The following is a 26,008-nucleotide window of genomic DNA, read 5'->3' as shown; positions in this document are numbered from 1 at the left end:
ATACTTTTATCATGTTCCCTTTTATTCATCTTCTTTCTAAACTAAACAACTCTAATATTTACAGTGGCTTCTCATATAGAAGTCTTTCCAGGCCTTTAATAATTTTGGCCTTCTGTCTCTTGTACCCTTTTAATTTCTACTGCATCTTTTTTGAGAAATAGTTGACCAGAACTATATCTATTTATATAACGGCATCATCACCTTTTTCAGCATTATTTTTCTGTAGCAACCTACCATTTTGTTTGCTTTATTAACCACCACTGCACTTTAAACAGAAGCTTTCACTGATCTATGCCCACTGGTGCTCAGTTGTTTTTCCAAAATGGTTACATTTAATATAAAGCAGTGGTTCTCAAACTTACTTGATCGCGCCCCCCCCTTTATTTGTGTCTGTAGTCATTTATGTCCCCCGAACCCCAAGTACATATACTACCATCCAGCTCTGAAACAGAGCGGAGAGCAGCAGCTGCTATCTGGGCAACCAGCTCTGAAGGCAGCTCCACAGCAGCAGCAGTGCAGAAGTAAAGGTGGCAATGTAAAAAGATATTTGTGAATATCATTTTTCACAGCAGACTTACCGCCCCATTGCCACTCTTAGTTCTACGTTGATGCTGACACCCTGGGGCTGAAACCCGCAGCCTGCTGCCTCCAGGTGAGGAATAGGGCAGGAGAGGAGGAGAGCCTGAGCCCAGGCTGCCTCCCAGTGAGGGATTGAGCCGGGGGGTGGGAGGAGAGCCCAAGCCTGGGTAGCAGGGCTCTGTCTGTCTCCGTTATCCCCATCTCCTGAGTGTGCACGGCCCTTCTGTACAAGCTCCCAACATCCAGGGCTGACAGCCAGAGCTCTTCACACGCTCACAAAAAAGCACACAGCTGACGCCTTCATTGACATATGCCCATGCCTCCATCAGAGGCCACCCCATAGTTTGAGAACCGCTGATTTAGAGAGTAAGGTGCATGAATAGTTCAAATTATTGCTTCTAATTTAAATTATTGAATTTGTCAACACTGAGTTTCATCTGCCATTGCTGGCCACTCAACATCCTTAGTTTGGTCCCTCTGGCATTCCTCAAAGTCTTCTTCAGTTTTGACTCTCCTAAATAATCTTGTGCGATTTGCAAACATTGCCATCTCACTGTTAAGCCTCTTTTCTACGTCATTAGTAAATATATACTGTATCTAGAAGCCCATCTTGTCACACGGATATAATTTGTACAGTCAGCTAATTTGCATGCAGCAATTTCATTGGTTGTGCAAGGAGATTTATGTTGATTTGTGCAGGTGGAGAATGAGGAGCATCTTCTGTGGTGAGGGGCTATATGTGTTTGGGGTTACTATGCATGCTGGTTTTGTTGTATTGGTGGTTTTGAGGAACTCTGGCAATTGGGCCAAGAAATCCACCACCTGTGTTGTCTCCCTCATACAACCAATGAAATTGTTACATACAAATTAGCTATAGGGTAAGGGTGGTGATTGGTTGTTACCTCTGATATCACAGTGGTCTAGGCCGCTTGGCATGGCATAGCTACATGTCTTATTGTAGCTGAAACTCCATGCTGTCTCAGGGTGTCGATTGTAAAGTCAAAATGGCTGAGAATTTAATAATTTGACGGAAACAGAATACAAATCTCAGTGATGTTTGAACAAGATGATAAATCTAAAAAACAGAGCTCTCAACCATCCTTGTAGCTGTTTCCAACACTTCACACTGACTCAACAGACATTCTAGGCTTCAGAGTGACACACAGTGCCAATCCTGGAACCTTCTTATAGAGATTTTAAAAAAACACAGGTTCTAGTCTGGAACTTTGGGGCACCCAACTGCTAACTTTTGCCTGGTTGAAAATTCATCATTTATCCTACTCTTTTTGTTTTCTAACTCAGCCAATTTCTGCTTACTGACCCTATGCCCACTTAGCTTCCTGAAGAGTCTCTTGAGTGGGTCTTCATTTGAAGACTTTCTGAAAGTCCAGATAAATTGTAATTCAGTCCTCCTTTATCTATTATTTTGTTCACACACTCAGAGAATTCTATTATATTGGAGAGACAAATTTTTTCCCTTTATTTAAGCCATGCTGGTTTGTCCCTATCCTATTATTTTTCGTGCAGGTGTTTTATAGTTCTGTCTTTAATTATCCATTCACTCAGTTTGCCTGGTACTGGAGGTAAAGCAGAGTATATTTTCTACCCTCCACTCGTCTGGCACAGCAGCTGTTATAATGAAAAATTGCATATTTTTGTTAGCAACTCAGACCCTTCTTAAGTTCCTTGTACTCTGGTTATTTTTACCTGTAAAACACTGTGCATACCTGTGGCACTATATATATAATAAGAAAATATACTGAAACTGTTTGACTCTTGTATTTTCATATTAAATAATAATAATAATTAATAATGCTTTGCACTTATAAAGCACCTTTCATCCAAGAATCTCCAAGCATATTAAAAAGGTGGGTAAATATTATACCCCTTATACAGGTGGGGAAAGTAACGCACCTTTTGCAGGTCCTCTTTAAGAAGTTAGTGGCAGAGCCACTGGCATCTTTATTTTATATGATGTTTGATACAGTAAGGATTATTGGTGATTGGAAGAAAGCAGATGATACGCCAATTTTTGAAAAAGCTTGCAAGGGAGAGCTGTTAACTGCGGACCAATAACTGAATTCTGTCTGAGAGAACATATTGGAATGGTTTATTAGGGAAGAAATTGTGCATCACTTAGCTTAAAATTCACAAGTTCAGTATGAATATATCATATCAAACAATACAGTATTTGATGTCCAACGACTCACTTGTGCCTATGTGCTCCAAGGGATCTTCAGGTAGCATTTTGCCACCAAGAGGAGTTTTATGTCTCTTGGAGCTACCCATCCTCAAGGGAGCAGTATGTGCTCAGCTTGACTTGCTAGTGTGCAAAAAAGTGAATCCCCATGGGTGGTGCTGCAAGGAGTAGTCCTTGCAACTGCGGGAAGTCCATGGACAGCATTGTGGCTGGGTTCTGTTCAGGGGATGAAAAGGTTGGGGAGGCTCTTGAACATAGGTGCAGTGGCTGGTCACAGTCTTGCCCCAAATGAAATGAAAACAGGAGAGGTAGTTGACATGATAGAGGCTATAATGATTTCACTGGGTACTTGTGATGTGGAAGATGTTTTTCAGTCTCAGGAAACTTGCATGTATATGAAGATATCTAACCAAAATATGGAATATTCATTATAACTTAGATGACACAGAGAAAGAAAGTGGGTGAAGGTTGGTGGTGTGTAATATTCATGAATGCTAAAAGAGAACCAACATGATGGTGGGCTACATACATCATAAGTAAACTACGGAAATGTGGTCTAAGTGAAATTACTATAAGGTGGGTGCAAAATTGGTTGAAAGACCATACACAGAGTAGTTATCCAATGGTTCACTGTCAAACCTGGGGGACATATCAGATCACAGGGGATCTGTCTTGGGTCCAGTACAATTCAGTATTTTTATTAACTGCTTGGAGGACTGGAAGGGACCTCAAGAAGTCATCTAGTCCAGTCCCCTATGCTGAGGCAGGACCAAGTAAACCTCCTAAACCATTTCTGACAGGTGTTTGTTCAGTATGTTCCCAAAAACCTCCAATGATGGGAATTCCACAACTTCCCTTGGAAGCTTATTCCAGAACGTAACCACCCTTATAGTTAGAAAGCTTTTCCTAATATTTAACCTAAATCGCCCTTGCTGCAGATTAAGCCCATTACTTCCTTTTTATCTTCAGTGGACATGGAGAACTATTGATCACCATCCTCTTTATAGCAGACCTTAACATATTTGAAGATTGTTCTCAGGTCCCCCTTCAGTCTTCTTTTATCGAGACTAAACATGTTCTGTGTTGTTGTTTTTTTTTCATCTTTTCTCGGAGGTCAGATTTTCTAAACCTTATCATTTTTGTTGGTCACCTTTGGACTCTTTTCAGTTGGTCCACATCTTTCCAGAAGTGTGGTGCCCAATACTCCAGCTGAGGCCTCACTAGTGCTGAGTAGAGCAAGACAATAACGTCTAGTACAGGGGTCAGCAGCCTTTCAGAAGTGGTGTGCCGAGTCTTCATTTATTCACTTTGATTGAAGGCTTCGTGTGCCAGTCATACATTTTAACGTTTTTAGAAGGTCTCTTTCTATAAGTCTATAATATATTACTAAACTATTGTTGTATGTAAAGTAAATAAGGTTTTTAAAATGTTTAAGACGCTTCATTTAAAATTAAATTAAAATGCAGAGCCCCCTGGACTGGTGGCCAGGACCCGGGCAATGTGAGTGCCGCTGAAAATCAGCTCGCGTGCCGCAGGTTGCCTACCCCTGCTCTAGTATCTTACATACAACACTCTTGTCAATACACTCCCAAATATTAGCCTTTTCCACAACTCCTTCACATTGTTGACTCATTCAATTTGTGATCCACTGTAACCACCAGATCTTTATCAATGGTACTACCACATACCCAATTATTCCCCATTTTGTAATTGTGCATTTGATTTTTCCTTCCTAAGTGAAGTACTTTGCACTTGTCTTTATTGAATTTCATGTTGTGGATTTCAGACCAATTTTCCAATTGTCAGGGCAGTTTTGCATTCTAATCCTGTCCTCCAAAGTGCTTGCAACCCATCCCAGCTTGGTGTCATCTGCAAATTTGATAAGCATACTCTCTACTTCATTATCCAAGTAATTAATTATAATATTTAATAGTATCAGACCCAGGACTGCCCTCTGTGGGGCCCCACTAGATACACCCTCACAGTCTGGCAGCAAACCGTTGATAACTACATTTTTTGACTATGGTCTTTCAACCAGTTGTGCACCACCTTGTGGTAATTTCACTTAGGCCACATTTCCCTAGTTTGCTTATGAGAATGTCACATGGGACTGTGTCAAAAGACTTACTAAAATCCACATATAGCACATCATCTGCTTCCACCTTATCCACGAGGCCAGTAACACTGTCAACAAATAATGATGTAGAAGCAAATGCATAAATGAGTTTGAAGCAAAGTTGTATATATACTTGGAATTAAGTAACAAATGTAAGTGTATCTAGTAGGTAGAACAATGGACTGGGAGTGTTGGGACTTCAGTTCCATTCCTGCATCTGCCCCTGATTCAGTGTGTGATATTGGGAAAGTTGCTTCATCTATCCGTGCCTCAGTTTCCTCGTCTATAGGATGGGGATCATCCTAATTTTTTCTCAGGTAATAAAGTGCTTGGATGAAAGGCACTAAGAGCTAAGTACAATAATAATGTAAAAGAGGGGGAGGAATGGTTCTGTGCATAAGGTGCTGCCTTGGGACTTCATGTTCACTTCCCTGCTCTGCAATAGACTTCCTCTGTGACCTTGGCAAGTCACTTAATCTCTCTGTCTCAATTCTCCATATGTAGAATTGAGTTAATATTTTTTCCCACCTTTTTATTTTTCTTATTTATTTCGGTCCCAAACCTGCAAAAACTCATGCACATGCTTAACTTTATGCCTTCCCTACCCAGCCCTCCATACTGTTTCGCAACCCCGATGTGGCCCTCGGTCCAAAAAGTTTGCCCACCCCTGCTTTAAACTCTGGTATCAATGTCAAGTTGGGTTTTTTTAATTGATGACTAAACATTCCATTTTCTGATTGAGTACCCTTTAAATACTATGCCATGGTATGTTCTTTAAAAAATTTTCTTTAAATAAAAGTTAGAATTTTTCTGTCCCCCTGTTCATGTTTAGATGGGCCTGTTGAGCATGCCTTAGATCTACAATACCAAATGTGCTCAGACTCACTTCTTTCCCTCCCCTTTTCCTCTGCTGGTTTTCTGTCTGTTTAGTTTCAGCTCTTCTGCTGTTTTACTGGTTAACAACCTCTTGAAGGGTTTGGAGGAGGGCATATGCAGCCAATAAAACAATGAAACTGACTATACACAAAATGCTATCAAATGCACTAACTAAGCAAACTGAAAAAAGAGTATATTATTTTATTTAATCTCTTACCTTTTTTGTTCTAGTAATCTTGGACATTACTTATAACAACTGTAGGTACAAATATTCAGATGGAAATGTGATTTTTCAAGTCGATGTTTTCCCTTTAAGTATTGTCCACAAAGAAATTATACAATTAAAAATAATTTTGACCATTAGTCTTGAAACAGGTGGGTTAGGTCTACTTGGAAAACATCTTGGAAAGTTGATTTAGGCTTTTGGAGTTTGTATCTTCTTTAGTCCATGTAAATATGACATATAAAAATAACCTATATGAGTCAAGGTTACAATTTTCAAAATAGTATGCCTAAAGATACCTACATTCATATATAGACACTGAAATACAAGTGGCCTGACCTTCAGAAGCCCTGAATCCAAGAAAAGGCCTGATTTTCAAGAGTGGTAGAGGTCCAGAAAAGTGGTACAGACCATTACTGTCTGACAGACTAGAGGATTAATACCTTCATTAGCATAGAAAGTGGTGTTTTCACAAGTGATAAAACTCTCTCACTCTGGCTTTCTCTGCTTCTTTCTGCCTCTCATTCTCAGCCCAAAGAGCCGCCTGATCCAATTAAAGAAAGAGAAGCTGGAGTACACTCCTGGAGAGCATGAACATGGATTGTTCCCAGCTCCTATTCATGTTGGTGAGTACTTCATGTATGTTTTCTATTGCTGAGAATCAAGTGCCACTCCTCAGGTTGGGGGTTAAACTTCTCCATTTAGATTGTCTGTTCTTTCTCTCCTTTTCCTCCCCATTTTTTTCTGCCCTTTTCTTGTAGGGTCACTCATTTCACCTACTCTTTAACTGTCAGAACTCATACTCACTCCTCTGTTCTCTGTGAACTGTCTTCAGTCTAACAGTTCAGACTGAAGGGCATTCTGTGCGTTAGAAATTGCTTTGTAGCTCTTCAATAACCAAAGTTTCTTGCCCCCAAAATTGTATCAAACTCATTTGATTCAGACTCTGAATGCTTTCATCATTCAGAGTTCTAAGGGAACAAGATGGACTGGATGAGAAATACAATAAAAGCTTTTCTTCAATTATTGTTTGGATTTTACTGTTTGCAATTTTTCTGTTTACTCTACATTGTCAAGATCTTAATCTAGTTTTCATACTGGTTTATTAATCAGAAAATAAATGTTATTCTTTAAACATTATATACTTTGCTTAAATGTTGTACAATAATTTTCTTTTCAAACCAGTATTAAAGTAGGATGGAAACCAGTAAAATAATGAACACTTGTTACATCTCTTAAAAAAAAACCCACACAAACATTTAATAAATCCTTCCCACATACCTGTGAAGGTTTTTAGCTTCCACTTTCTAGATGAGGAAAGAGTAGGTACAGAGAGGTTAAGTCACTTGCTCAAAGTCACGCAGGTTGAAATTCACCTTTGTGCAGAAGGCAAGTGCAAGACCTGTGCATCACTTCAGTCTTATTTTGAGAGTTTAAATAAGACTTAAGTGATGGATCGGTCTTGTGCTGACTCTCTTTCACAAAGGTCAGTTTTACCCGCAATGTGCTAGTGGTAGCATTAGGATTAGAACTCAGCAAATTCTTGGCTCTTAGTCACATACTCAGACAACTAGATTATACTGCTTCAAACTAGTTTATAGTTTGACATAGGACTTCCAGACTGAGGACTTTCAGAAACAGGTCACTTCCCAGTATAGCAGCAACCAATCTAAAATGACTTTTGAACACAATTGTCTAGAGCACTGAGCAGAACACGTAGGTTACTCCTGAGGACATCCTGCGCCAAAAAAATTAAAATTCTGTGCACAATATTTTAAAATTCTGCATATTTTATTTGTCAAATAAATGCGGAGGCTCCAGCATGGCATTGGGAAGCACAGGTCACTGGCTGCACAGAGGTGGGAGATCACATGTTGGGGGGTTCTGGGTGCAATGGTAATGGGACTTTGTAGGGGGGTCCAGGTGAAGGTGGTTGGGGCTCAGTGGGGAGGGGAGTCTTGGTGTGGGGGGTATGGAGATCGGCCGGGGGGGTCTCAGTGTGGGGGGCTTAGTACAGGGTTCAGATGCTGGGGAAGTGGTGCTCAGTGTGGTGGGGATCCAGGTGCAACTGGTTGAGGCTTGGTGAGGTGGGGATCTGGGTGGTCCAGATGCAGGGGAAGTGGGGCTCATCAGGGGGTTCTGAGTGCGGGGGGGTGAGGCTCAGCGGGAGGGTCTGGGTATGAGGAGGTTTGAATGCATGGGAGTTGGGCGGATGGGAGAACAGCTCACTGTACTGGGATCCTTCCCCTTGCAGCTGAGGAGCAAAGGGTGTAGGACGCAGAGGGGGAGGGGGAGTTTGCAGAGCTTCCTGCAGCCGGGGAAGAAATCTGGGGGTGGGTCTGACCTGGCCCCGGATGCTGTGCAGGGGAAGGGGAAGTCCCATCCTTCCCAGCCCAGCGCAGACTAGCAGCTGAGCCCGGCACAGGGTAGGAGCCACCAGCCAGGCCTTCCCCAGTTCCGCCTCCTGACCCACAGTGATTTGCATCTCTGTCAACTGCCCTGGGCACCCAAAACATACTATTGGGGGAGGGTTGCATGACTGCTCTTGTGGCTTCCCTTTGCTTCCCCATCAGAAAGTGATTTTTCTGCAGGGGAGCAAAGAAATATGTGGGGAACATAAATTTTGCGCATGCGCAGTGGCGCAGAATTCCCCCAGGATTAATAGGTGTAAACTCCCTGTGTTCTATTGATTTGTATTGCAACATTACACTGGGAAAAGGGGTTTGTAGGGAACTTTGCATTGTTCAAACAGAATGTTTGTGCCACCAAATGTTTTTGTCTGATTAGAATGTCTCCCTTAGCCAACCCCTTGTGTGTTGTGTTGTAAGTTAGCTTATTTAATAAAACAGCAGCTGAAGGATATGATAGATCTTCATGTGTAAATCAATAACCATGAACTTTTAAGAATTCAAATTTCAGAATTAAAGATATTAACAAGAAATTTGTGAACTTTCTCAATAAGTTCCTCCTTTTTTTATTAGTTCATGTGGCTTTGTCCCACAATTGAACTGTCTCCCTAGAGGCTCAGATTTAGTATGCAATGCAATGATCCTTTTCTCTTTTTTCCACACAAAGCCACGACCTCCAGTTTATTTGTACCAGCAGACACAAACAAACTTCTGCAATAAAGATAAGGCAGCTTTAATTACTCTGTATTGGGTAGCTGGAGAGTGGTTTAATAGTGTTACAAGGTTTAATTCTCTGCCAGATAACTTTACTAGTGCCTGCTTAATGAGGGCTAGAGAACGTTCCATATTCTCCAGGCTCAGTGCCAGGGCACTTGAAAGAGCCTTTTGTTTCACTCAGTGAGGTCATAGAAGTGAAAGCAAATTCCCAGCAGATTTAGCTGTTTCCTGGAACCTGCTAAGGATAAAAAAAGCTTTGAAAATAAAAACTAATTTAAGAGTAAGTTGTAAGGAAAACATTACAATTTTTATTTTCCAGTTTTCTCAATGATGGAGGTATGCATTTGAATCTAAATTAAACCACAAAAATTATTGCTAGAGGAACATGAAGAGGCTTGATTAGACCCAGGAAAGCCAGGATGTTTGGGCACTGGGCTGACACTTCATCTTTATTCACCCTTTTGGTTTCAGATCTGTGCAGCAATATCCCAACAAAATGACAGGACTACATTTTAATTTTAATTTAAAAAGTCCTGGTGTTTGCAGTATCAAACCCTGACACTTGTAGTAGCCAGGTTCTTAATGGCAGAAACTTTGCGTACACCAAGAAATTGAACTATTGCTGAAAATGTTTTTTCAATACCATGTCCCCTTGAAACATTATTAGGAATGGTCTTGTCAAATCTACATTTAACATGTAAGCCACTGTTAATACCAGTTCATGGTAACCAATTATTGAAAGTCATTTTCAGCACTGGTTCATATTCTTAGGGTGTAATGGGCTTAAGAGTTAGTACATTAGACCCTAATGGATTCTCCTGACCCCTCTGATCTATTGTGTAAATTAGGCTTGTGGAAACTTTTTGTATATATTTGTTATCTGTGCTAGATCATTCTAGTTCTTTGGGCACAGTAATGAGAATTAAGGAGAGAGTATCAAACTTTATTTGAGATTTCCTAGTTAGAAGTTACTGATGAATAATATATGAGACAGAGCTTCTCCTTCCAGACAGATAGCTGTTTTCCTTAGCAAGTCTCCTTAAGTAACTTCATTTCTGGAAGTTACAACAGATTTGTACTACGTAGTATCTGTATCCTCTACTAACTGTTTGACACCGGCTGTTGAAATAGGAAGGAATATCTCTTACACAAAAACAGTAGGATGGGCTGTAGATACCTCTCCAAAAAGAACATTTGAACAACAGGTTTTATTCAGGTCACTTATATTGGTTAGGAAAGAGGAAGTGATATGAAGATGTGGAGCTTGTTGGAGTCAGGAAGCACTTCATATATACTGGAACCCTGCACTGCATAGGCAGATACAATTGTTTTTAGAGATCTCCTTGTTAAATTATGCAGCATAATGCCAGCAAAAGAGCCATTCACTGTCTCATTGGTTAAGAAATCAAGTCTGGGCAGAGTTCTGGAAGTCTTGTCTAGATACTTAAGAACCAACCCAGCCACTATCTCGTCTCTCTTTACAAAGTATAGTTCAGTGCAAATTGTTCTGTCTCTTCCATCCATCCTCCTCCTCTCTTCATTGTTCGATTTAGTAAATCAAAAATGCTTAAAGAATTCCTCTTTTCTTCCAACATCTTTTTTCATGTCATATAATAAACAGTAGTATACACATAGTAATAGTCCTAGTGCTCACTTTGGTAAAATAAGTAGGGGGGAAATGGGCCTTCCTGAGAAAATCTGACTGGATAAAACATAATGTAAAATAGATTGAATGCTTAAGAACACTATTCACTATCTACTTGCCATATATTTTAGTACACCCAATTGTATTGCCCAGCTAAGTGCTACATACTAGGAGCAAGGGAAGCACTGACGGGGACTCAGCTGGTTCTTAAAGTACTCAGTTGGATGCTCCTATCAGATGACTTGGTCAGATTTTCCAGAAGAATGTGCAGAAGGGAGAGCAAAAGTTGCTTGTTTTACAGACATCTCACACTGATAGGAAGTACATTTTTAATGAGGATTGGCAAAATAAATTCTCCACAGTGTTTCTCTGACAGAGAGGGCAGGGCTTCATGGATCTGAAAAGTTCACTTTGAGTCAGGCTGGGAAAAAATCCAGGATAGTCCCACCTTTTGGAAATTTAACTGAGATCCCATTTCAGTGCATTCATGGGTGGGGTGCGGGGAGGGGGGAGAGACTCATCCTCTACATACTAGTACATTGTTTGGGGAAAGGGAGTTTTGAAGAGCAAATGTCAGGATGAAGTCCTGACCTAAAAGCACAACTGTGAAAATTGCTAGTGGAAAGGATCTGTTACTGCACTCTTGGGTCACCAGGACCCCACTGTACACACTGTCCCAGTAATAACATTGAGATGTTACAATGTGAAAAATACTGCAAAACCAGAGTAGGTACCTTCTTGAGGAAAACACTTTTGAAGATTAAAAGGTAAGTCTTTGTATATCTGTAAAATGTATTCTGGCCTTCCAGTTTCTCGCTTTAGAGTGACCTCTCCTGTGAGAACCCCTGCAGAGTTCCTGGCATTGTTGTCAGTAGTTTAGAGAGATCACAGAACTCTGCTGTTTGCAGCTAAGGTGAGTCATCAAAGTACAGTTTAAGACCCCTCTCCGCAGAAAGCAGAGTGCCTTTCCCCTCTCACCTTCCCCAGCAAGCCAATCTTCATATTTGGAAGTACAGTTTGTGACCCCACTTAAGAGGCTAATGGAAAAGATCTGTTACTGCACTGTTGGGTCACCAGGACCCCACTGTACACACTGTCCCAGTAATAACAATGAGTATGTTACAGTGTGAAAAAACCTCATTCAGTACCCATAAGAATAAACCTAGCTGTGACACTAGAGGAAAGCCAACACCACCAGCATGTTTTGAAGGATTCTTTATTGACATGTTTCCTGTGTTGCCCCTAATAAACAAAATGTTCTTTGAGGATTTCTGCTATTGTGCCTTTTGCTATTTTCAGAGACTGAGGGGCTCTGTCAGAATTTGGGCTCTGTGCCCATTCATGGTCCTCTTTCCTCATGAGTATATGTGAATGAGTGTGTGACATATAAACCATTTTGTTTCAGGGAAGTATCTGAGACAGAAGAGAATAGATTTCCAGCTGCCCTACGACATCCTCTGGCAGTGGAAACATAATCAGGTACAAGACAAAAATGTTACTAAGTGCCAAGATTGCATTCAGAAATGCTAGAAATAGACTAGGATTCTTATACCACAGCTACAGTTAAATTTTCTGAATATTGGTAAATATTCATGTCGTTAATGAGAAAAAAAATAATTTGCATGTATATATTTAATGTGGACAATTTCCATTTTTCCCTTCCCTGCAAAATAGCAGCAGTCCACTAGGTTTCTGAAAAAAGCCCATCTTTAATTTGGCTATGGACTTTTGTTTTGGAAGCCCGCCTACTTTTTATAAGGATCTGCTTTGAGACACGCCTCCGGAGAATTCAGATGTACTGCCAACAGCACTGAAAAATTTCAGGCCTTATTTTTCTTGAATCAGTCCCAGCAGAATGGAATTTATTTTTCATTTGCAAGCTGAAATTTTCATACTGAGGGGAATGGAGAGAGTGTTTAACAGTTACACACTTTAAAGATCTTTAAAAAGAATGTAAGACTAAAAATAGGGATTTATTTTCTTTTTCTTAACTGAGAAGTCTCCACAAGTGATTTAACACAGGCAGGGTAAATCCAGCTCCAGCTCCACAGCAAGAAATGAGCTCTAGGAGATGTAACCTTGCCATGTAAATGAGCTAAACAAATTCCCAAGGTAGTGTGGCTCCAGGTGCTCATCAGAATACCACCAAAGTCTAATCTTAAAATAGTGAAAGCTGTTGACATTCTACTTGGGGAGAGTTCCTGGCTTTGACTTTAAGATTATCTACATCTATCAATATCTTATCTATAGTATAATATTACATAGTTTAAAATTGTATACACTCCTTATGCATCTAATATCTGAACACTTATAGAATATTTTGTAATATGATATCTGAGACATTTGATACTGAAAGGGGGCTACTAGGGCAGTACACACAAAAAGTGAATTGTAATTATTCTTTTAAAACACAATTAAAAGGAGAAGCAATTAATGTTACTTTATATTGAATTATCAGCTGAAATCTAGTTCTGTAATAGCTTATAGAGTAAATATGTAACAGTGGGAACTCCCTTTTATCTCCTGTCCTCTCCTTATATATAGCAAATTATTCTGACAAAAGGATCTGCATTTCCCTTGGTTCCAGCCCAGAGCTTGAATTCTGATTTCCCTCTCCTTCCCACTGTACTGAGTATAAGTGTACTGCACTTCCACAAGAGCGGGTGCCCCTACTCAGTCATTTTAAATAAATATTTTTCACTGTAATGCTGAGGGAAATATTACTACCCCAAAGAGCTATGTCTGTTTCCATAGATGTTCTGTTTGACTTTTCCTGCTTGCTATGGTCAGACAATATGGAGGAATAAACCATGTTGGAAATTGTGTTCAATGAGCTCTCTAAGCTTAGGTATTTTTTATTCAGATACATTTTTAATCTCTCTTCTGATGTCTGCACACAGAGAAGTAGCCTGAGCTGATGAAGAGAAATCTTTATGCATATATATTATCCAGTAATTAACATAAACATATACATATGAACACAGCATGCCCATCATTTTCCTGACACTTCTGAATGGCAGCTGCAGCTGTGCAATGTATTAAGTAAGAACTTTCTTTTTCTTCCTTTTAGTTGTACAAAAAGCCAGATGTCCCACTTTATAAAAAAATCCGTTCTAGTAAGTAACTTTATTTATTATTATTATTATTATTTATTTATTTTATTTATTACTTAATATAGGGTGTCATTATACATGTGCCTTACACTAAGCAGTGTAACTATGGAACTTTGACATGACTTCCACTTTTCCACCACCCTCTGTTCCACCAAGGACTGGCCGTCCACCACCTTCTCAGCTTTCTACTATTGGGGTGAAAGCATTTCAAATAGCTGTTTTAATCTGGAAAAATGATGTATTTTCCTTTTTTCTTTTTCCAGATGTCTATGTAGATGTTAAGCCTCTTTCTGGCTATGAGGCCACCACCTGCAATTGTAAGAAACCAGATGATAGCAATGGAAAGGGCTGTTTAGATGACTGTCTTAACAGGTAGGAAATGTACTCACTAAGCAGAATAAGGGAATTTCCCTTAACAGGCTAATTGCCATAAACTGATACTATTTGAAAGTTAAAGAGATGTGCTGGGTGTGATCCAAAGCTCATCAGTCTGAAATGATCCCAGTACAACGAAGTGTGGATACAGAAGCATATAGCATAGTTTCCTTTACTGGCTACCGCTTTAATAATAAGAGAGCATGCTATTTCTCTCCCCTCCTCAGACAGGTAAGCAGTCTATTGGGCTGTGCTTGAAGCTTTCAAAGACCCATTTTACTCCATGGACAATAGTAGAAGCCATTCTTTTGATGTTTCCTTTTGAAGAACTTTAGTTTGAGGACAGGAAGGAATCTCTCAGTTGTTCTGAGGTCAAATCTATGTTCAGAAAAGAGCAGTTGCTGATGGAGCTGGAAATGGATGACTCAGGAGGGAAGGGAAGGTATGAAGAAAGAGCAGGAATCCCATGAGGGGGAGAGAAACAGAATGCAGTCATTATCACAAAGAGAAGAGCCAGGAAGAAAGTAAGAACAGAGACACATTATAGGGATTTTGGATTCCATTCATGACTACCAGAACAGTTCTCTGTAGGGAAGAGCATGACATTTCTTCAATCTTAGGGACTAGTAATCAAATAACATCTTAGACTAATTTGCCATTTCATTATGATTAAATCAACTTTGCTTATGAAAGTTCTTCAGATCTTGCGTGCTAAGCACAGCTCTAGTCTGCATAATTTAGGTTACCAGAGTGGTTATATTTAAAAAAAATGATAATTTCATTAATTTCCCATTGTTCCTGAATCTAAACACCACCCTATCTCCCCAGTGCTCCTGTCCCTCAAAGCTCTCCTGCCATTCAGCACAGTGGCATCAGAAAAAATGAGATTTTTCTAAGAATTTATTTAAATTTTCTAATCTTTAATCCCAGGAGGTATGAAAAGATCAGGTTTTCCTGTTCAGCATAACACGTCCCCCGAATGAAGCATCTGCAGTTTACTCATCCTCCTTGGAATATTGCCATGGAGTTCACTGCCCTTTCCAATTCAGGCCTGTGTTACAGCATAACTGGAAGAATTAAAATGGAACTCTGTACCAAAAATGTTGTTGTTCATCATCTCAGAAGCAGAGCCAATCCATAATCTCCTTCTCCAGGATTAAAATCATAACATTCTCCCAATGGATAATTCAGCAGAAAGAAAAAAAATGTTGGGGATTCTGAAAAAAACAGGTTGCACAAATGTATAATAGGTATCCAGAGATTAGCGTAAGAGATTTCTATACCTTTTACTAGCCAGTCAAAATGCAAGCGATATTGAGCCTGATTTTCTTCACCACGGTGTGACTTTGTTGAAATTGCAGAGCAGCTAAACTGACATAAAAGAGTGGAGAATCAGGACTGGAGACTGTTGAAATGTTATACATAAATTATGCCACAGTCCCCTGTAAGAAGCATAGTAGCGGTAGAGCTGGGCAGGAAATGCTTTTCTGATCCTGGGAAGATTTTTCAAAATCTCAAAAAATTCATCCCCAATCAGGACTCAAAATTCAAATCTCAAAAATATTTACAAATTAATATGAAAAAATCATTTCAGATCAATCAAAATGTTTAATTTCAGTTTCGACCTTTTTATTTAAAAAAAATTGTATTATAATTAGTTTAACTTTTGAAACAAAAAGGCATTTTGAACCTATAACCATAAGTTTTCATTTTGAAAATATTGAAATGAGACATTTCAACAATTTCTAAACTTGTTTCAAAAAAAATTTTGAACTGAGAAATTCACTGAAACCAATCCTTTCCCGGGAACAATTTCTGTTTTGACAAATTGCCATTTTACAAGCAAAAAAAGCTGTGTCAAAAATTCCCAATCAGCTCTAATTAGAAGTTTTTTTGGCTCTGCATCTTCACTTGGATGTGTAGACCTACAAATTTCCATGTGATAGACAGCTCATTGCATTGCTACTTCTGAGATAGGAACTGGGACTGAGATAGTATCAGTTTTGTGACAGAGGAAGGAAAGGGGATCCCATTATCATCAGAGATTTGGGGAAAAGTGACACCTTTAAAAGGATTTACAGTGTGTTTTGCTTGAACAGCAGCTCTCCATGTATGTTTACCATCTTCCTTTAGCTTGTTTGTCTTTGATTTTAGAATGATCTTTGCTGAGTGTTCCCCTAACACTTGCCCTTGTGGTGAACAATGTTGTAACCAGCGGATTCAGAGACATGAGTGGGTGCAGTGTCTGGAACGATTCCGTGCTGAAGAAAAAGGATGGGGTATTCGTACCAAAGAGCCCCTGAAAGCAGGACAGTTTATCATCGAATATTTGGGAGAAGTTGTGAGTGAACAAGAATTCAGGTAGAAACTTGTCATCACTGTTTCAAATGGCAGACTCACTAAGCAGCTTTGAGAACACGTTCTCCCCTGCAGGGAATTAATTACCAAGTATGAGGAGGGAAGGAAGGGGCAGTATTTTTCTATCCACTAGCACCAGGTAGAACAAACAGAATTTATCATTTTAATCAATAAACTTTTCTTCAGTCAAACTGAGAAAGGTGATTAGTCTCTGTAACATCTGTTACAGATTCCAATTGTACAAGACAGAATCAGCAAGCAGCATTGCGTAGGAAAAGAAATGAGCCTTTACAGGCAGATACAGAGACAAAGAACAACACGTGGGATCGTTAATACTTGATGAAAGGAATAAATCCCTAGTCAAGTTAACTACATACCAACTACTGTCAGGGTTCAGTCAGAAGATAGATATAATGTTTACCTGAAGAGTGAGCTGCTGACATGGCTGAACCCATTTCTGCACTGCTAAGGAGGAGTAGCTCTTACCCTAGGACGTAGCCCAGGAAACTGTCCAACCCCAGTGTGATGGGTTGGGTCACAAAAACCCCCTTGGGACTGCTACGTGATGTGCTGAGACTACCTCTGAGCCCGTTTTCCCTGGCACCTTGGGACTTCAGTACCCTGTCTTGTTGAGCCAGACATGCTAGCCTGCTGCAAACATAGGCGCCAACTCTGTGGGTGCTCCGGGGCTGGAGCACCCCTGGGGGAAAATTAGTGGGTGCTCTGCACCCACTGGCAGCCAAGCTTCCCTCACCCGCCACCCCATCTCCTCCCCTGAGCATGCCGTGTCCCCGGTCCTCCGCCTACCTCCCAGCGCTTCCCGCCTGGCCGCCACCAAACAGCTGTTTGGCAGCGTTAGCATGCTCCAGGAGGGAGGGGGAGGAGCGGGAATGTGGCATGTTCAGGGGAGGAAGCGGGGAAGAGGCAGGGCCAGGGTGGGGATTTAGGGAAGGAGTTGGAATAGGGGCAGAGTTGGGGTGAGAACTTTGGGGAAGGGGTTGGAATGGGGGTGGGGCAGGGGTGGGAAGAGGCAGGGCAGGGGCGGGGCTTCATAGGAGGGATGGAGTGGGGGCGGGCGGGGGCAGAGGGGGGTTGAGCACCCATGGGAAAGAGGGGAAGTCGGCGCCTATGGCTGCAAACACAGACCCAGGTCTGAACTACGTCCCCCAAAAGCTGCAGACTTAACTGAAAACAGCTTAAGAAGGGAAGGGCTCCTGTCTCTAGCACCCAGATAACGCAGTTCCCAATGGGATCCAAATCCCAAATAAATCCATTTTACTCTGTATAAAGCTTATACAGGGTAAAGTCATAAATTGTTCTCCCTCTGTAACACTGATAGAGAGATATGCACAGCTGTTTGCTCCCCCAGGGATTCATTACTTGCTCTTGGTTAATTAAAAAGCAAAAAGTGATTTTATTAAATATAAAAAGTAGGATTTAAGTGATTCTAAGTAATAACAGACAGACCAAAGTAAATTACCAAGCAAAATAAAACAAAAACATGTAAGTCTGAGCCTAATACAGTAAGAAACTGATTACAGATGAAACCTCACCCTCAGAGCTGTTCCAATAAGCTTCTTTCACAGACTAGACTCCTTCCTAGTCTGGACCCAATCCTTTTTCCGGTACAGTCCTTGTTCCAGCTCAGGTGGTAGCTAGGGGATTTCTCATGATTACAGCCCCCTTTCTTCTGTTCCGCCCCCTTATATACCTTTGGCTCAAGGCGGGAATCCTTTGTCCCTCTCTGGGTTCCCACCCCTCCTTCTAAATGGAAAAGCACCAGGTTAAAGATGGATTCCAGTTCAGGTGACATGATCACATGTCACTGTAAGACTTAATTACCCACTTGCCAGCACACGCGTATACAGGAAGACTTACAAGTAAACAGAGCCATTTACAACCAATTGTCCTGGTTAATGGGAGCCATCAAGATTCCAAACCACCATTAATGGCCCACACTTTGCATAACTACAATAGGACCTCAGAGTTATATTTTATATTCCTAGTTTTAGATACAAGAATGATACATTCATACAAATAGGATGAACACACTCAGTAGATCATAACCTTTGCAAAGATACGTTACATGGCATATCTAGCATAAAACATACTCCAGTTATGTCATATTTACACTCATAAGCATATTTCTATAAAGCATTATGGGGTGTAACGTCACACCCAGAAAACTAAGCTGAAGAGAAGTGATGATTTTGGAGAATATATACAAATTGTGCATACATGCACACAAACCAGAAGCCTTGTACTTGCACAGTCCACTGCTATGTGCATGTGATCAAGATGAAATCTGTACAATTAATTTGCAGAACAAGAGGCAGCATGGTCTGGAGGGAACAGCTCCCAAATTCTAATCCCAGCTCTTTCAGTGACCTTGGTCAAGTCACTGCCCTTGTCTGTGCTTCAGTTACCTCATCTGTAAAAACAGAGATGACAGTGCTTATCCTTTATCTCTGGATGCAAATGTAAAGTGTTACAATTGTCTCTCTAAAGCCACCCCCCAGAGTTCCTGCACATTCTGTTTCCATATTAACTATGTGTGTGCTTTGCTTTGACAGTTGAAATCACAAGAACTTTCCTGTGTTGCTTTCTAGGAACCGGATGATTGAACAGTACCATAATCACAGTGATCATTATTGCCTGAACTTAGACAGTGGGATGGTGATTGACAGCTATCGCATGGGCAACGAGGCTCGATTTATCAACCACAGCTGTAATCCTAACTGCGAGATGCAGAAATGGTAAGAAACAAATACTGTACATGCTGCACCTCTGGCTATACCCATGGTTAAAATGTAGATAGGATGAGCATCTTAGAGAAGTTGGTCTCGAAATAGGGAAGAGGTGAGTTGTGCAGAGATTGAAACAACATCAAAATATTGACTAAGGATCTTGTATTGTGTAAGACTTGTACCATATTGCTGTCAGGTAAATGTCACATCTGAGGCAGGCTGCTGTCCTGCATGGATCTAAATAGTCTGTTCTGGTATGGAATCTCCTACATTATGTATGTCATATTGCTACGATATTATAAATCATTAAGACTAGATGGTGCAGTAAGATAAATCCATATGCTCTTCCCCTCTGGCAGTTCAAATGTATTTGTGAGTTAGGATAATAGTAAAATAGTCAGAATTTACCACTATCTGTTACCACTATTCTCTACTTAAGAAAGACCCTAGTGTTAGGATAGCAGGAAATACAGCGGGTAGGGATTGAGTGTATTAGAGATTTGCAGGGGTGGCTTTACACTGGAATGTTGGGTGAGCATAATAGCATTTATAATAAGGATAGCATGGTGTGGAAGCGTGCCGTGCTTGTCTGTACCTAGTGTGGCTTTACCCAGTGCTAATTAGTTTTTCCTTCATATGAACATGAAAATTCAACACAAAAACAATTATGGAAAGTAATAGAATTAATAGATTTATTCAATGATAATGTGGGGTCAAATGTTAGTTTCTGGTTCAGAATGAAGCCCTGAAAATAAGTGAATTTTGGTGCTGGGGGGTGGTTCTTTAATTTGTGGTGCCTAATGTGATTTGTGATTATGTTCTTATGGACAAGCCTAATTTCGCCCCACTGCCAATTCTTTTGGCTACCACCTCCAGACTTTGCGGCCCCTGGATGATGATAAAAGCCAGGATATTTTCATTGTATTTTCTTTACAGGTCTGTTAATGGTGTCTACCGGATTGGGCTGTATGCACTTAAGGACATGCCTGCTGGTACTGAACTGACTTACGACTACAATTTTCACTCATTTAATGTTGAAAAACAGGTGAGGCTCGCACTACTAAACCTAGATGAGTCTCTCAAAAGATGAACGATTCTGTGCAGATTAGGGGTTATTAACAATGCCACGCTGTGTTATATGTGAGTGAGCTGGTATTTGGTAATATCGACAGATTTTTCCATTGTTGTGATTTTATTAAAAAATAAGTATTCTCTTTACTTCAAAGCAACTCTGCAAGTGTGGTTTTGACAAATGCAGAGGAATAATTGGGGGCAAGAGTCAGCGAATGAATGGACTCTCAGGAAAAACCACCCAGCCTGTCACCACACACAGAAGGCCTGGACGATCGAAAGAGAAGAGGAAGTCAAAGCACAAACTAAAGAAGGGGGTGAGTACTGAAGCCAACTCTTCTCACATAAACAGGTTACTGGGAAGTCAGTTTGTTTCAACCAGACCAAGGTGAAGCATATTTGTTATGTATGTGCATAGAAAACTGGAGAGACAATGTTCAGAGATTTGTTGCTCAAATGAATTGCCGTACCATTTGTCCTTGGTTTCTCTCACCAGAATTATCTATTTTACAGAGGGGCCACATTCCAGAGGAGACTAGTGAAAGTGTGAACACACCAAACAGGCTGACCCCACAGCTTCAGATGAAGCCCATGTCCAACAGAGAAAGGTAAGGAAGGATTTCAGTGTTGTTTTTCTCCCCAGCAATGAAGGGTTGCTATGAAATCAAAATGAATCTTTTCTTCATAAAATAAGGCATCACAGAATGTCCAGTTGAAGAAGAAGGGGTGCTGGGATCTGTGTTAAGTAGATTTAAGTATTAAGATCTGTTGTGGATCAGATAGGATCTATTGTCCTCAATCTAAAATTGTGGCATTAGTATTAGGATGGCCTTTCCAATCACTGTTTTAGAATGAGTCATTACTAGTGGGGTCGAGAATGCGCACACTGCATCAGTGTTCACATTGCTCCTGGGTACTATGTTACTCCTGGAATCAGGCACACCTGTTCAGTCCAGTGTAGAATGCCTCAACCTGCCTCTCTGCTGCTGTTCTGGCAGGGAATCCACTCTTAGTGAAGCAGAACCAATCAACATAAAGTACTGGTTTGAGTGGAACCAACCACACAAAGGTTTTTCCTGTGCAACTAACAAAATTCATTGCATTGGCATGGCTGGCAATGAGTAGAACAGGGCAGGCAGCAGTTTGGCCTGATGCATTTATTAAGACCTCTTTAGAAAGGAAAATAGTAGGGAGAGAATGTGTAATGTTTTTTATGCAGCATATATTAAAAGTGGGGAGAGATGTGCCAGGAGAGCAAGTTCCACACCTTAGCATTGCTCACCAATACAGTGGTGGAACTGTCAGGGCACAGATTACCATCAGGATGAGGATGTAAGGATCCATGGACTAGAACCTGGGTCTGAAGAGCCTGGGACAGCTGACATTCCCACAGTGCCACCAGGGGGCCATTCAGAGCCATTGCCAGGGAGCACTGTGGAGACTAGGCGCCGCAGGAAGTACTGCCCAAGGGACCCAGAGTCACAGTACCCTACGGCCCTCTGCCAAGCGCCCTATTTAACCCTGGAGGGTGCCCCAGGAAGCTGTCTGACTTTGGGCCTGCTGCAATTCCAGACTTTACCTCAGCTCCTGATCTCTGGTCTCTGATCCCAGCATGACTCTGACCCTTGCCTACTGACTCCAGCTTGGTACTACCTCTGATCTGCGGACGCAGACTCCAGCTTAATTTTGACTCCGACTTCAGCCTGCTACTATCTCTGGTCTCTGACCCTGGCCTGACTTTGATCCTGACTCATGCTTATTGAACCCGGCTCTAGTGATTCCTCCGACCCTTGCTCATGTCCCTGATGTGTGGACTAGGCCAGACTGCTTGTGCCCCAGTCCCTTACAGTTTGCCCAGCTCCACTTTCTGACCCCTTCCGCAGACCAACAGGACCACCTTAAACTCAGTCAACTACTTCCTCAGGCAGCCAGCGTAAATAATGCAGGGTGGCAGGCATGATGTGATGGCAGCTCTTAGACCTTTTGGGCAGTTATGAGATCACAAGTTTGGCTGATAAATAGAGTAAGGTTGATGCAATGTATTTAGATTTTTGTAAGGCATTTAACTTAGTACCGCATGACATTTTGATTAAAAAATAGAAAGCTATAAAATTAACATGGCACACATTAAATGGATTAAAAACTAGCTAAACTGATAGGTCTTAAAATGTCATTGTAAATGGGGGCAGTCACTAAAAGGGTGTGTTTCTAGCAGGGTCGTGCAGGGGTCGGTTCTTGGTCCTATGCCATTTAATTATTTTTTTTAATGACTTGGGGAAAAACATGGTCATCATTGATAAAGTTTGCAGATGACACAAAAATTGAGGCAGTGCTAAATAATGAAGAGGACAGGACACTGATACAGATCAATCTAGATAATTTGGTAAGTTGGGTGCAAATAAGCAATATGTGGTCTAATATGGCTAAATGTAGATGTATTCATCTAGGAACAAAGAGTGTAGGCCATACTTATAGGATGGGAGATTCTATCAGTAACTCTGAAAAAGATTTAGGGATTATCAACTGAACATGAGCTGTGGCCAAAAGAGCTAATGTGATCTTTGGACACACAAATCTTGAGTAAAGGTGGAGAAGTTATTTTACCTCTGGTTTTGGCATTGGTGTGACTGCTTCTGGAATACTGTGTCCAGTTCCGGTGTACAGAATTCAAGAAGGATATTAATAAAGTTGAGAGAGTTCAGAGAAGAGCCACAAGAATGATTAAAGGATTAGAAAACGTATCTTCTAGTGATTGAGCTCCTTGAGTCTATCTGTTTAGTTTAACAAAGAGAAGATTAAGGGTCGCCTTGATTGCAGTCTAAAAGTACCTACATGGGGAACAAATATTTATTCATGAGCTCTTCAGTCTAGCAGAGACGGATATAATACTGTCCAATGGCTGGAAGTTGAAGCTAGACAAATTCAGACTGGAAATGAACTGTAAATTTTTAACACTGAGAGTAATCAACCATTGAAGCAACTTACCAAGGGCCATGGTGTATTCTCCATCACTGTAAGAACATAAGAGCAGTTGTTTTTCTAAAAGATCTGCTCTAAGAATTAGTTTGGGGAAGTTCTCTGGCCTGTGTTATATAGGAGGTCAGACAAGTTGATCACAATGGTTCTTTCTGGCCTTAGAATCTATGGATCTATAACTGTGTTATCAGCAAACTGATTATTTAGGAATTGTCTCTCCAAGAGGTATTACAGAGGTGACAGAACAGAAACTCGAGGGGTGCAGCATTTCAAACTCTTCATTGCTGGACATGCACTTACCTATCATTACCATTGTCACTAATAAGAACCACACTACTGGAGGGCAGTTCCAGACATACCATCATCACCACTTAGTTACCATGTCAATAACACATGATCAGCCATTTCAAAAGTCACCAAGAAAACAAGCCTTAGACTGTCATGAACCCATTTGAAACAAAAGGCTCCCATCACTACCTCCAAATGGAGTTCTGGCATGCTGCATAATAGATGGCATGTGGTATCTCAACAGTACTTCCAAATAGATCGGGGAATATCTAAGCTGTTGCCTTCTTTCTTCTGCTTCCCATAGCCAACATTCAGACAGTGAGGTGATTTGAAAATGAACGTTTTTAATTTTTGCAGGAATTTTGTGCTAAAACGTCATGTTTTTCTGGTACGGAATTGGGAGAAGATTCGGCAAAAACAAGAGGAAGTGAAACATGTCAGTGACAACATCCACTCTGCATCATTATATAATCGCTGGAATGGAATCTGCCGCGATGACGGCAACATCAAATCTGGTGAGGCCTGCACAGTCTCCTGCTGTTACCTCTTTCTTCTGGGGGACCTAGTCAAATCACATTGGTGTGAAAGTTTACACCCATGGATAATTCAAATCTGTTCTCAGAGCCAATAGAAAGTTGCTACCAAGTCCAAATAGCTTTTCAAATACTGATCAGGGTGTTTATGTACAGATCTGTTTTCACTGTCACCCTGAGTGAGGAAGAAACTCCCTCTATAGGCATATTATTGTTTGTTATGGGGTTTTACACTTTCCTCTGAAGCATCTGGTATTGGCCATTGTCAGAGCCAGGGACTGGACTGGATAGACCACTGGTCTATTCAGTACAGAAATTCCTGTGTTCCTCTGCTGGATCCTGAAGGCTCACAGCTCCCACTGGAAAGGCTATTCATTTGGAATTCCTGTTCCTTCTCCCCACAGGTGATTTTTCAGAAAAGGAGAAACCTGATGTGGCCATTTTAGGGAATTGGCATAACAGCATAAATAATGCAGTGCAGGATTGGTCCTTAATGAGAAAAGAGCTGCTCAGCACCTGCAGCAGCAGTCCACACTAACTTTGAGAGTTCTCATTATCCTCATAACAGTGAGCATCTCTGAGTTTAGGCCTTTGGGAAACAAGGTTTTCTGGCTTGCCATCTGTTATGGGGATGGGACATGACTGCCAAAGGAAAGTTACAAGCCCTGCTCCAAAACACTGCACCATTCAGAAGATCAAATACTGCCCTCAGTTATACCCATGCAACCCCATTCCAGCATTTGGCTCCCCTCTGGCAGCTAAATGAGAAATTGGGACCCACATGCCTTGGGGCACATCTTCACTACCCGCCGGATCGGCGGGTAGCAATCAATCTATTGGGGATCGACTTATCGCGTCTAGTGAAGATGCGATAAAATCGATCCCCGATGGCTCTGCCGTCGACTCCGGAAATCCACCGCAGCAAGAGGCGGAAGCGGAGTCGACAGCGGCGCGGCAGCGGTCGACTCGCCGCCGTCCTCACAGCCAGGTAAGTCGACCTAAAATACACAACTTCAGCTACGCTATTCACGTAGCTGAAGTTGCGTATCTTAGGTCGACCCCCTCCTCCCCCGTAGTGTAGACCTAGCCTTGGTTCACATTCCCTAGTTTGTTCTGGTCCTTTTTTCCACTGTAGCAACAGAACATAGCCATAAATCCAGCTTAGCTGGCTAGAGCAGCACAAAATAGCCAGAGAATACCAGTGAATCTGACCCTTTACTTTTTATTGTAACCCAAATCAGTGTCAATGCTAACAGGAAATATGCTTCTGAACTTGGTGTGGGAGAGGAGACACCATGTGGTGTCATCTTAAGTGTTCAATTTGAGAAGAGGACATTAGTTCCTCTTGAGGTAGAACATCTATATAAAGGTTTTTATTTGTCCCTTCTTTCAGATGTCTTCATGACCCAGTTCTCAGCCCTCCAAACCTCCCGTTCTGTGCGAACACGGCGCTTGGCTGCAGCTGAAGAGAACATTGAAGTGGCTCGTGCTGCACGCCTTGCACAAATCTTCAAGGAGATCTGTGACAGCATCATCTCCTACAAAGGTGAAGCAGACACTCTGCTATCAGCCTGCATTGAGACCTTATCCCTCTTCAGAACACAGAGATGAGGGTCTTCAGAGCATAACGTATTAAAGAAGAATAAATTTATTTCAGGACTTCAACCAACCCCTTCTCCATTGCCCCTTATCCTACCCCCAGCTCCACCCTCCCTTTCTCACAATCTCTTCTCCTGCCACCACAGGTGGGGCTGTCCTACAAAAGTTATTTTGCATAGATTTA

The 26,008-nt window shown here is 41.2% G+C and overlaps 1 protein-coding gene across 2 annotated transcripts in view; it reads left to right on the top strand.

The window, feature by feature from the left end:
* The window catches only part of ASH1L (ASH1 like histone lysine methyltransferase), a 149,144-nt gene that overhangs the window by 107,848 nt on the left and 15,288 nt on the right, over window positions 1-26,008 (top strand). For both annotated transcript variants that reach the window (XM_026658096.2, XM_026658097.2), the window contains exons 7-17: window positions 6,526-6,620; window positions 12,170-12,243; window positions 13,835-13,880; window positions 14,141-14,249; window positions 16,407-16,613; window positions 19,220-19,366; window positions 20,294-20,402; window positions 20,584-20,745; window positions 20,942-21,036; window positions 24,050-24,207; window positions 25,619-25,771. In XM_026658096.2, the coding sequence (XP_026513881.1) occupies window positions 6,526-6,620; window positions 12,170-12,243; window positions 13,835-13,880; window positions 14,141-14,249; window positions 16,407-16,613; window positions 19,220-19,366; window positions 20,294-20,402; window positions 20,584-20,745; window positions 20,942-21,036; window positions 24,050-24,207; window positions 25,619-25,771 (1,355 nt within the window). The remainder of the gene's footprint in view (window positions 1-6,525; window positions 6,621-12,169; window positions 12,244-13,834; window positions 13,881-14,140; window positions 14,250-16,406; window positions 16,614-19,219; window positions 19,367-20,293; window positions 20,403-20,583; window positions 20,746-20,941; window positions 21,037-24,049; window positions 24,208-25,618; window positions 25,772-26,008) is intronic.

Source organism: Terrapene carolina, unplaced genomic scaffold, assembly GCF_002925995.2.
Source record: "Terrapene carolina triunguis isolate 2854851 unplaced genomic scaffold, T_m_triunguis-2.0 Scaffold397, whole genome shotgun sequence".
NCBI lineage: Eukaryota > Metazoa > Chordata > Testudines > Emydidae > Terrapene > Terrapene triunguis.
This window is presented reverse-complemented; position numbering and strand designations above follow the sequence as displayed.